The sequence below is a fragment of the Mirounga leonina genome, unplaced genomic scaffold (assembly GCF_011800145.1).
Source record: "Mirounga leonina isolate KUSES-001 unplaced genomic scaffold, KU_Mleo_1.0 Mir_53, whole genome shotgun sequence".
NCBI classification, from domain to species: Eukaryota; Metazoa; Chordata; class Mammalia; order Carnivora; family Phocidae; genus Mirounga; species Mirounga leonina.
The window spans coordinates 30996798-31009418 of NW_023270807.1; the positions used below are offsets into that span (position 1 = coordinate 30996798).

The window sequence follows — 12621 nt, forward strand, 5'->3', positions numbered from 1 at the left end:
AGAAATAGAATCTATTTAATATAATACTTATACAGTATATTTCTAAATATGATATAATTTCAAGACAAATATAAATATATTTTCCAGTAGCCATATTAAAAAAGTAAAAAACAGGTGAAACTAATTTTAATATATTAAATATATCTAACATATTATCATTTGAATATATAATCACTATAAAAATAATTAATGAGCTATTTTACATTTTTTGTACTAAATATTGAAAAATCCATGTTTCACACTCACAGCACAGCTCAATTCAGACTAGTCTCATTTTGCTTATTCAGGAAGGAAAGGCTATTTCAAATAAAAAGAGAATATCACATCTCAAATATAATTTACTTTTTCACTCATCCTTTTTCTATAAATACTCCAAGGTAACAGTGGAAGACCCATAGCTATGAGTTTTATCCTGAAAGGTATTTCTACAATTGTGAAGTGTTTTTTGCCAATCAGGTGCATCTGTTTTCATCTGTTAAGTCTTTTTTTCTTAAGATGTAAGACTGCAGTTTTCACATAACCTCTGGAACAAGATTATTTTAAGTATCCAGTTTTCCTTCATTTCTTGAAATTCTTCATGGGCTTCTATATTAAGTAGTTAGAGCTGATGGCATTTGACCTTATTTATTGACTACAAAATGTCAGTTCAGCGAGAGATGGATCCCTCAGCCAAGAGAAGTAAGACGTCTAGATATACTGTGCATTGTATAGCTTCAGAATATTTCTTTTTTCCATTATTGTTCTTCCCTCATCCAATGTGTTAAATCAAGGATGAAGGAAGATATTTTTTTTCTATTCACCACACAGTCAGGATGTGTCTATCTAACTTTCTTTCTGTTTACACTGTGAAAACCTTCAACTGTAGAACTCCAGTGAAATCTATCGTGGTCTTCCTGAGAGCTGTCATTTCTGAGTCTGATCAACCAAATACCCACTGAAACACCCAAGAGCCCAGAAAACTCATGAACATATTTATCTGATACTTTGTCTATGTCTTATATGGTTTCATTTAATATCTTTATAAATTCAGGTTTAAAAAAAGTAGGAATTAGAGAACTAAAACATACTTTAAAACAGGAAAGAGACAACATTGTAGCTTCAGGCTGTGAGTGATAGGGAAAGAATATGTCCTTCATTTATTTTTCCCCCACAATTAGATTACTTGATAGAAACATAAAAATGTTTTTTATTTAATTCTTGAATTTTTTTGGCAAGCTTTATAAAGGCCAAATCAATGCTAAATCAAAGATATTTACAACATCCACAAATTTAATCCAAAGTGGATACTTAAAAGCTCATATAGATCTAAATGATGTTCTCCCAGATGGTGAATTAATGTAATTTTAGCAGGAAGCGAAGTTGCACAAATATGCAGCATTCAGGACTCACGCTGATTTAATGTATCTGTACTCACTACAACGCAGATGTTGCTTATCATTTTAGTGCCAGTTGTCTCTCTTTCTCTCTATACTACAAACTAAAGAATGGGATTTGGGAGTTCAGTAAATTATGATTTATTTTGTGACTAATGACTTGTTAGAAATTGAAGCATTTCTGTGAATTGTGTATAGAAATCACATTGGTTGTATTCTTCGTACAGGGTTTGAAAGGTGACTTGGGTCCTCGTGGTCCACCTGGCCCAAAAGGAGAAAAGGTATCGTATTCACCCAGAGAAGTGCCAGTTTTTCTTAAGAAAACCCTGAGAATGTATGCAGGGACTTTTCAGTGATACTATTAAACTGCCAAAAATTAATTTTGTTAAAATTAACCAAAGGCTCTTATGTTAAAAGCATCTGAAGAAAAGCCTTTTGGTTCATTTAATTAGTTTGAAGAGACTAAATGCACAACTGCTAGTTGACATTAATTTGTGTTTATAAGATTTCACTTTCTCTCTCTCACTTAACAGTATTAGCTATTCCATTGCCAAATTAGCAACTGTGCCTTGTATCAGGGAACTTTGCCAATAGCACTGAACTGCTACCATAATGGTGAAGCAGGTGGCCTTTGGGGGGGATGGAGGTTAACTTTCTAACTCAGTCTTAGTCTGAATGCTTCATTTCCTGCCACTTTTTCTCACATGCCATTTTATAATGATATATTGGCAGTGACCTTGAAAAGAGATTTGGAAATACTAAAAGCAAGAGTCATTCAGAATAAGGTCATAGGATGATCCCAGTTTGTTGAGAATTGTATGTGTGGGTGTTTGACACTGTGTTTTGTTCTCTATTCTCAACACATTTGGGAATCCTTGTCTGGCTTCAATATTTACCTCAATGTTAAAATTGATCTTACAAATTGGTCCTCAGTGACCGAGTTAAGCTATGTCGATGTTCCTTAACGAGTATTGGCTATTTTTATTCAATTGTTCCAAAAAGTAATGATTACCCCATACTAAGTCTTAACTTTTGAGGTGACTATGTTAGATGAGAAAAGAAAAAGTCACAGAGATACTCTCAACATGAAAACACATCTCAGAGCTTCATGCCACAAAGTATAAGGTCTCCATAATGTCTACCTAAAAAGCATTATAGCAATGATGCTTGATCTTAATGATTAAGAGTTCTTATTGAATAAATAGAGGTCCTGATACAATAAAGCATATAGGTGACATATAAATCAGAAAATAGTAAACTTCAGATGAGCCATTTTGTAAAGATTTTGAAAAGTTTCTCAACATATACACCTGGTAATTTGTATTCACGTAGGTCAGCAAAGCAATTTTGGTATTTAAAAATATGTAAATATAGGCAAAACCTCTTAAAATTGATGGCAAGTACAATATCAATTTAGCAGAGCTTTGTAAGAGGCAATGGGACTGCTTCTTGCAGCTGGGAGGCATGAAGTGGGGAGATCCACTTATTATTTCTGCTGATCCTCATACTAACTTTGTCAGAAAAAATTATCTGTCGTTGTGACACTTCCCAGCTGCTCCACTGGCAAGTAACCATATTTGAAGAGATATTCTTTCTAATTTTGGATTAGTAGACAAAAGAATAGAAAATTAGATTATTTTAGCTTTTCAAAACAAATTCTGCAGAAAGCATGGGGGTGCACAAAGTGATGTTTATATCATGAGAGCTAAAACCCCATGATATATTTTTCATTGTGCAGAGACTCCTATCAAGATGAAATTCTATTTTTTTCCTTCAAAATTTATCTATGTATTGCTTCTATCCATTCAGAAAACATAAATAAAATGTGCAAGAAAAGATTATTAGTAACTGCAACTTTTATTTAATCTATTTTAGGGAGATACCGGACCTCCAGGACCACCAGCCTTAACTGTAAGTATTCTTGAAATCAGAATTCAAAATTAAAATACATTATCTTATTAGTTTTTCACACTACATCATGACTAAACCAAAATTTAAGCCATAGGCTATTTTGAGAGCTGAAAGTGACCTTAGAGTAGATCTAGTCAAACCTCCAGATTTTAAAGATGGGGCATCTGCCCACATCAGTGAAGTACTTAACCTGAGGTCATACCAGTGGTTACTAGAAAAGTCTGGAGGCAGTACCAATCCTGAACAATTTTCTCTACCCTCCATATGGTTCATAATTGTGCCCTTTGAATATCTGATTATACATTCTTAACATGACATTTAAAGTTAATGGAAGCAGAGCCTGCTCTACTTATTCTAAAAACTGTAAAAGAACAAAATAAACTATAATTGCCCAATGGGTAAAAAACAGCTACCTATTTAAACTGATTGTTACATTCCCCAAAACCTGTCCAAAACCATTGTTTTTTCCTATGTGATTCTCTTCTAAGATTTACAAATGGCAAAATGGTGATATTTCTGTAGCAGATTTATGAGAAAAGTTTCTAAGGTGCACATAATGGGATTGTTCTCAATTAAATGGTTCATCATTTATTAAGCATTTAATCATAAATATATAATGACTTTATATTTGGATATAATTTACTGTTATAGATTTTCTTCATAGGCCATTAAGGACTCTCATTTAACTTAAAGATTTGGTATAACAAGGACTCTAAGCCTAATAGAAAAGAGGAAACTTTCTTAAATAAGATCATCTGTAGCCTGAGGTCTCTTGAATTTTATGTTGATATTACCTAATAACATAACTTAAGACTTTAAATCATCAGTTGTCAGACCTGTTCTGATTGGAGAAGGTCAGGTTTAAAAAGAAATCTTCTAGCATCTGTGTTGAGCTCTTCCCAACAAGTCAGCACAGTAAACTCAAAGACTGTGTGTCTTTGATAACATTTGTATTTATCTTTGCACTTGGAAATGTCATTCTGAACAATATGTTAATAAGGTCTTATATAAATAATTTTTGCAGTGCTTTCTTAAAGGACAAATACTTCTTCAGAAATGAAAAATCTAAGGGATCAAACAGATGACTTAGGAATAACCAAATTCAATTTACAATGGAATTCTGTGCTTGAAGCTTTCATTTTCAAGATGGAAATAAAAACTATTTGAGCAGTGGTTTTAACTGCTTATTATTCAGCTTTTTTATACTTTGTGGAGTTTATTTTTAAAAGTATTTGGCAGTTATTTAGACTTAAGCCTGCTTGCTTTATTTAAGTCACATGCTTTCTTTTGTTCAACTAAGTTACATGTTCACCCACTCCACTTAGTTATCTGATTTCCTAGTCATTTCTAACTTGTGTTTGAAGAACAAAATGTAGTCTATGTTTATCATTTCATCTGATAATGCAATTTTGGCCCCTTATCCAGAAAACTGTATTGGGATATATCTATTTTATGGATTTTTTCTTTTTTTTTAGAGGGGGGAGAGAGTGTGTGTGCATGAGTGGGGGGTGGAGTATGAGGGGTAGTGGAAGAGGTAGAGAGAGAATCTTAAGCAGGCTCCATGTCCAGAGTGGAGCCTGACAGTAGGCTTGATCTCATGACTTTAAGATCATGACCTGAGCCAAAATCAAGAGTCAGACACTTAACCAACTGAGCCACCCAGGTGCCCCTATTTTATGGATTTTTAATAATAGCTATTGTCTTCCGGTCAAATAGCACCCTATAGATGTCCCTGTACTATTTAGCTGGTAGGCACTGAGGGGGTACAAGTGAATTTTTACATAAAAATATAACAAGGCAAACTGCTGTGAAATGAAATGTTTTATTTCATAAAGTTAAATATTAATATTATTTGGATATTACTAGTTATATGCTTGTCATTACTTTATTAATATAATCAACTGTTAAAAAATGGGCAGAGACATGAATAGACATTTTTCCCAAAGAAAACATACAGATGGGCAACAGACACATGAAAAGAAGCTCAACATCACTTCTCATCAGGGAAATACAAATCAAAACGATAAGATAGCACCACACACCAGTCAGAATGGCTAAATTTAACAACACAGGAAACAACAATTGTTGGTGAAGATGTGGAGAAAGGGGAACCCTTTTACACTGTTGGTGGGAATGCAAACTCATGCAGCCACTCTGGAGAATAGTATGGAGCTTCCTCAAGGAGTTAAAAATATAACTGCCCTATGATCCAGCAATTGTAGTACTAGGTATTTACCCAAAGGATAGGATACAAAAATACTAATTCAAAAGGATACATGCACCCTGATGTTTATAGCAGCATTATCAACAATAACCAAATTATGGAAAGAACCCAAATGTCCATCAACTGATGAATGAATAAAGAAGATGTGGTATGTATATATATATAATGAAATATTACTCCATAAAAAAGAATTGAATCTTGCCATTTGCAATGACGTGAATGGAGCTAAAGAGTATTATACTAAGTGAAATAAATTAGTCCAAGAAAGACAAATACCATATGATTTCACTCATATGTGGAATTTAAGAAACAAAATAAATGAAGATAGGAGTAAAAAAGAGAGGCAAACCAAGAAACAGACTCTTAACTACAGAGAGCAAATGTAGTATTACTGGAGGGAAGGTGGATGGGGGAGATGAGTTAAATAGGTGATGGGTATTAAGGAGGGCACTTGTGATGAGCACTGGGTGTTGTATGTAAGTGATGAATCACTAAATTCTACACCTGAAAATAATATTACACTGAATGTTAACTAACTGGAATTTAAATAAAAAATTGGGGGGCACCAGAGTGGTTTAGTCAGTTAAGTATCCGACTCTTGATTTCAGCTCAGGTTATGATCTCAGGGTCATGAGATAAAGCCCTGCATCAAGCTCCACTCTGGGTGTGGAGCCTGCTTGAGTTTCTCTCTCTCTCTGCTCATCCCGGCCCCTCCTCCTGCCCCCCAGCTCATGCTCACACTCTCTCCCAAAAAATGAATGAATGAATAAATGAATAAAAACTTGGAAAGAAAATAAATAAATACTCTTTAAATTTTAAAAAAGACATAATCAACTGTTAACTATGAAATAAGGATGAATGAAATGCATACCACCTCACCATGTACTAAATATTTAATTGATTTTATAATACAGATTAATACATTTTAATGAAGTGATTGATAACAAGTTTTCAAGGAAGATAAACTTGAAAGCTATACTGACTCCACTATATTCAGATTAAAGGAGGCATTGTTATATAAGTCAATAAACTGAGAGTTCATTCATAGTGGTTCTCAAAGCTAATTGCACGCTGAATTAACTAGAGAACTTTAAAATATACCAATCTGTGGCTCCACCCCCAGAAATTATAATTCAGTAGATCTGGTGTGGACCAGTATATTTTAAAGCTCCTGGGGCAGTTCTAAATATGTAGCTGGAATTGAAAGCCATTATATATGGGCACTGTAATGGAACAAGCTTTCTTCCTATTCAAAAAATTCTTTTAGACTTTTGAAGAAGTCTGGCTTTCATCTGAAATCCAACTTAATACATTGTAATAAAGCAATGTCTCTTTCCATTAGGGAGGCACACTAGTAAAATGAAATTAAGATTGAAGGCTGCTTGGTTAAGTGGAGGAGATTAGGGCTAGGAAGATACCTTTAATTATAGCCTTAACCCAGCCATTCAAAGACTGCAGTGAGCTCAGGTGTCTTAATGCTTCTCAGAATTTAATGTGCCCAAGAACATTTGGGGGTCTTATTCAAATACATATTTTATTTCATAAATCTGAGGTAGGGTGTGAGATTCTACATTTCTAACTGGAGGATGCAGGTGCTGCTGGTCCTCAGACCACATTTTGAGTCACAGGGCTTAGCACTCAACCCCCAGCTGCACTGCAGACTTGCTGCCTCATTCCATAGATTAGTTGTTCCTTACCCATACTGTACATTAGATGTACACAGATCACCTGATGTAAGTGCGCTTATCTTTAAATTTTTCCTGCTTTTCCTGAGCTTCTTTGATCTGTAAATTTACGTATTTCACCTAACTTGGGAAATTTTTGTCCATGATATTTTTTATACAATGTTGGATTACTTCTAATTTACTTAGAAATTTTACAACTGTAAACATATGTGAATTAGCCTTTTAAATTATATATTCTGTTTGCCTCACCATCAATATATATCTGAATCTGACTGGTTCTCACATTTCTATTACTTTCTGGTTCTAGACACCATTATACATCCCTGGATTATTTCGGTACCCAATTAATGGTCTCCCCACTTCTTCCCTTGATCTCCTTGAGTTTTACAAAAACACAGAAGCCAAGAAGTTTCCTTGTCAGTCTTCTGTTCAAAATCTTCAGTGTTTTTCCATTTGATTCATAATAAAAGCCAAATTCTATCCAATGGCCTAGCCTACAAGGTCTTACAGGATTCAATTCTTGCTGCATTTTTGACATCATCTCTTATTCTTCTCTTCTTGCTAACTTTATTCCACAACAATGGCCTTCTTGCAATTCTTCAAGCATTCCTGGCACACCCCCACCTGAGAAGATTTGCATTTGCTGTTTCTTCTGCCTGCTCTAGCAGGTAGCATAGCTACTTCCTTTAAGTTTTAATAATGACCACATTGAATTACCCTATTTTAAATTACACACACACACACACACACACACGGAATTTCTAATCCCCATTAGTGCTCCATTTTTTTCATTTTCTCCATAGCACTTATCACTTTCTAACATATTTTAAATGCCTATTATATTTATTGTTTGTTGTCAATATTCCTCTACATTTGACTATTAATCCCATGAAGGGGTTCTTTGTCAGTTTTGTTCATTGTTGAATTCCAAGCATACAGAACAAAGTTTAGCACATAGTATGCCCTGAAGAAAAAGAAAAAATGATGTTTAATGAACATTATCTTTGTAAGTATTTTAATCTTTGCTTTTTATCCTCATTAATGCCATTTATTAACTTTCTCTTAGTTTGTATAAAATAAGAATCAGCTCTAATATAATGATTTTGGTGAAATAATTTGGACTGGTGTTTTCTTTGTCACAAAATTTTTGTGGTGCTTATTCCATTTTTATTGTTTTAAGGTCATTTGTTTTGAAGTTTTCTTAAGTCAATTTTCTATAAAATTGTTTAATATTCATTAAAAAAAAAAGCAGAGTGCTAGCCAAATAGAATAAATCTGTGGTTCCTATGACTTGATTCTGACACAAAAGTATAAATTGAAATAAAAGTCTTTGATCTACAGTTTTAGGTTTTACCTTATCTTATTACTCATATCTAAGCACTTTAACTCCTAGAAGGTCAAATTTGGCACCTAATCCATAAAAATATTAAATCAATTGCTATAATTTGGGACTTTTGCTTTCAATAGCACAAATAGAAGCCAAATAAAATCAAATTGTACCATGATTCCAGCTGAAATTCTCTAAGCAACTGCTTATTAACAACAAAAGAATAATTCCCTTATAAATACATTTTGCATGTACATGTACTTTTTAAAATTCTAGTTTTAAAAAATGTCATCAAATCACATTTTTCTGATACTTATTTGGTTGCCACCATACCTGGAATGAATGTCACAATGACACTTAACAAGTGAATTACTGGAAGTCATCATCATAGTGGAACAAGAGTTTTCTACCATATACCTCCTAAAGAACATCAATTTAGACAATCACTCATGGATAAGATAGCTTTGTGGAAGTCCAGGAAGAAGTCTAGTGGAGTCTAGTGGAGAAGTTCCAGCATACCACTGAAGCAAAGAAATCCAAAAAGGGTAAGAGGAACAGTTTCAATTTACATGCATCACCCCTCCCCCAAGGCTACACAGCTCAGTACCAAGAGAGAACTTTTCAGCCCATGATTTCTCCTGCTGGGGAAAGTGAGAGCTTGTGAATGAGAACTCACCTGTCCCAGCTATGCAGGATGCTGCCAAAGAAACCCACTTCCTTCTTACCTCATCCAGAGTACTGAGGTATGCTGTGTGATAGGGTGGCTAATACTGGGAGAACAGCAGGTAGGGCTCTCAGAGGGCACCAAAGGGATGTGAATCCTACTGAGAGCATGTACCCTAGACTCCATTAGTAAACTCACCCACAAGCCTCTGGGCATTCATCACCTTAGCTTCTCCCTCTAATGGCCCACAGGCACTGCCAAGGCTCCATGCACCTCACCTCCACACACACCTACCTCATGGCCGGCTCCATGTGCATGCTCCCAATGGCAGCAAGAATGAGCCTTTGCAGAGGACCAGTGAGCGCCTGCAGAAGCTGGCTCCACTCTGTGGGATTTGGAGAAACAATACAAAATTGAGGATTCATCACTGCCCTAAGAAAAACGAAAGGGAAGCTGTCAGCATACGTCCTGACTATGCAGTATTGAGAGAAGGCATAAAACTTTAAGAATTCCCCCACAAGAAGAAACAAGAAGTGTGGAGTAGGTGTATCCAAGAAAAGGTCTGAGAAAGCCTTAGAGTCCCTAACAGGGTTGATGGAAGGCATTTCTCCCCCAAAGCCAGTCAGTAAAGACTGAAAAGGTAACTGCTTTAGTAAAGACTGAAAAGGTAACTACTTTTTCAAATATGAAGACAGCTGGGCACTTGGGTGACTTAGGAGGTTAAGCGTCTGTCTGCCTTTGGCTCAGGTCATGATCCCAGGGTCCTGGGATCGAGCCCCACATAGGGCTTTTCCCTCTCCCCTGTGCTTGTGCTCTCTTTCTTGCTCTCTCTCTCTCTGACAAATAAATAAATAGAATCTTAAAATAAAAAAACATCAAATATGAAGACAGCAACACAAGACTTCAAGGAACACTAAAAATCAAGGAAATATGACATCACTAAAGAACACAATAATTTTGCAATAACAGACCCAAAGAAATGGAGACATGCAATTTGCCTGATTAAGAATTCAAAATAGTTTTAAGAAAGCTCAGTGAACTACAAGAAAGACAGTTCAATGAAATCATGAAAATAATCATGAACAAAATGAGAAGTTTTACAGAGAGAAATCCTAAAAAAGAGCCAGATAAATTCTGGAGCTGAAATGAAAGTGAAATGAAAAAAAAAAAATGCAGTTTGAGAGCATACAACAGACAAGCAGAAGAAAAAATCTGTCAAGTAGAAGGCAGGTCCAGTCAGCAGAACAGAAAAGAGAATGAAAAAGAGAAAAGAAAGCCTACATGAAGTATGGAATATCATTAATAGAAATGATTATTGGAGTACCAAAAAGAGAAGAGAGGAGAAATGTGTAGAAAGCTTATTTAAAGAAATAATGGCTGAGAAATTCCCAAAGCTGGAGAGAGAAAGTTGGAGACTTGAATTCATGAAGCTCATAGGTTCACAATAGCCAGGACATGGAAACAACCTAAGTGTTCTTCAACAGATGAATGGATAAAGAACATGTAGTGTGTGCAGTGTGTGTGTATAATTATTCAGCCATAAAAAGAAGGAAATCCTGCCATTAGCAACAGCATGGATGGACCTTGAAGGCATTATACAAAGTGAAATAAGTCAGACAGAGAAAGACAAATAGTCATGTTCTCACTTATATGTAGAGTCTAACGAAACGGAATTCATAGAAACAGAGAGTAGACTGGTGGTTGCCAGGGGTGGGAGAAGGGGGAAATGGAGAGATGTTGGTCAAAGATTAGAAACTTCCAATTATAAAATGGGTAAGTTCTGGGGATCTAATGCACAGCATGATGACAATAGTTAACAATACTGTGTGATATACTTGAAAGTTGCTAAGAAATTAGATCTTAAATGTTATCAGCACACACACACAAAAGGTATTTATGTGAGTTAATGGAGGTTAACTAATCTTATTGTGGCAATTGTTTCATTATATATACATGTATCAAATTATCAGGTTCTATACCTTAAATTTACACAAGGTTATATGTCAATATATTCCAGTAAAACTGGGGAGAAAAAGTGAGTTACTGATAAATTTAACACATCTCTTCTGTTTGATATTTATAATTTACAAAGCAGATGTTTATTTGCATGAGCTAAAACCAACACTGAATAAAGAAAACATCGTAATAACATTCAAATTTCTTTGATCAAAATACAATTTATCTAATATCATAATACAAATTTATGTAAAAGTAGCTTCTGATAAATTATTCTGAAATCATAAGACTTTGATATAAAAAATCCCCTAGTACAGGTAAATATTTTATGGTTTATTTATGTTATTTTAATTGTGACATTTTACACAAGTTTTTACTTTACATTTTTTTTCAAGTTTTTATTTAAATTCCAGTTAGTTAAAAACATACAGTGTAATACTAGTTTCTGGAGTAGAATTCAGTGATTCATCACTTACATACAATACCCAGTGCTCATCACAAGTGCCCTCCTTAGTACCCATCACCTGTTTAACCCATCCCCCAACCACTTCCCCTCCAGTAACTATCAATTTGTTTTCTACAGTTAAGAGGCTGTTTTCTGGCTTGCCTCTCTCTCCCCCCCCCCACCCCATTCATTTCTTAAATTCCACATATGAGTGAAATCATTTGGTACTTATCTTTCTTGGACTGACTTATTTCACTTAGTGTAATTCTCTTTAGCTCCATCCATGTCATTGCAAATGGCAAGATTTCATTCTTTCTGATGGCTGAGTAATATCCCACACCACATCTTTATCCATTCATCAGTTGATGGACATTTGGGCTCTTTTCATAATTTGGCTATTGTTGACAATGCTGCTATAAACATCAGGGTGCATGTAACCCTTCGAATAAGTATTTTTGTTTCCTTTGGGTAAATGCCTAGTAGTGCAAGTGCTGGATTGTAGTTCTATTTTTAACTTTTTGAGGAACCTCCATACTGTTTTCCAGAGTGGCTGCATCAGTTTGCATTCCCACCAACAGTGCAAGAGGGTGCCCCTTTCTCCTCATCCTCTCCAGCAGTACTTTACATTTAAATATTAGATATAAATCTTTACATTTAATGTGCAAGAAAATAAATGCAAATTACTTGGTTCTTTGTCGTTTGTTGTCAATAACTTTAAATATAACTTCTTTATATATAACTTTGTGTCTTTATATATAACTTCTTAAAATTCTTGTATATGTTCTATGTTCTTACTATTATGCACTATTAACAGATAATCCTCATATTAAAAATATACTGCTGTTTTTACAGTAAAGTTTTGCCAAAATCCCTAACTAAAGCTTCAGAAGCGAGGGAGGGACTATGATTGAAATAAGGCAGTTGGCTAACACCTCTGCCTCCTTCCCTCTTTTCTCTTTTGGCCTTTGCATGTCATGTTAGAAGAGACAGGTGAAGGAAGGTAGAACAGGGTTACTTCATGGAATATGTCCACTAA

At 34.9% G+C, this 12621-nt stretch overlaps 1 protein-coding gene across 1 annotated transcript in view; it reads left to right on the forward strand.

Annotated features, from left to right (window-relative positions):
- The window catches only part of COL19A1 (collagen type XIX alpha 1 chain), a 321624-nt gene that overhangs the window by 148753 nt on the left and 160250 nt on the right, over positions 1-12621 (forward strand). The window contains exons 13-14 of the mRNA XM_034990815.1: positions 1601-1654; positions 3249-3284. Coding sequence (XP_034846706.1) covers positions 1601-1654; positions 3249-3284 — 90 coding nt within the window. The remainder of the gene's footprint in view (positions 1-1600; positions 1655-3248; positions 3285-12621) is intronic.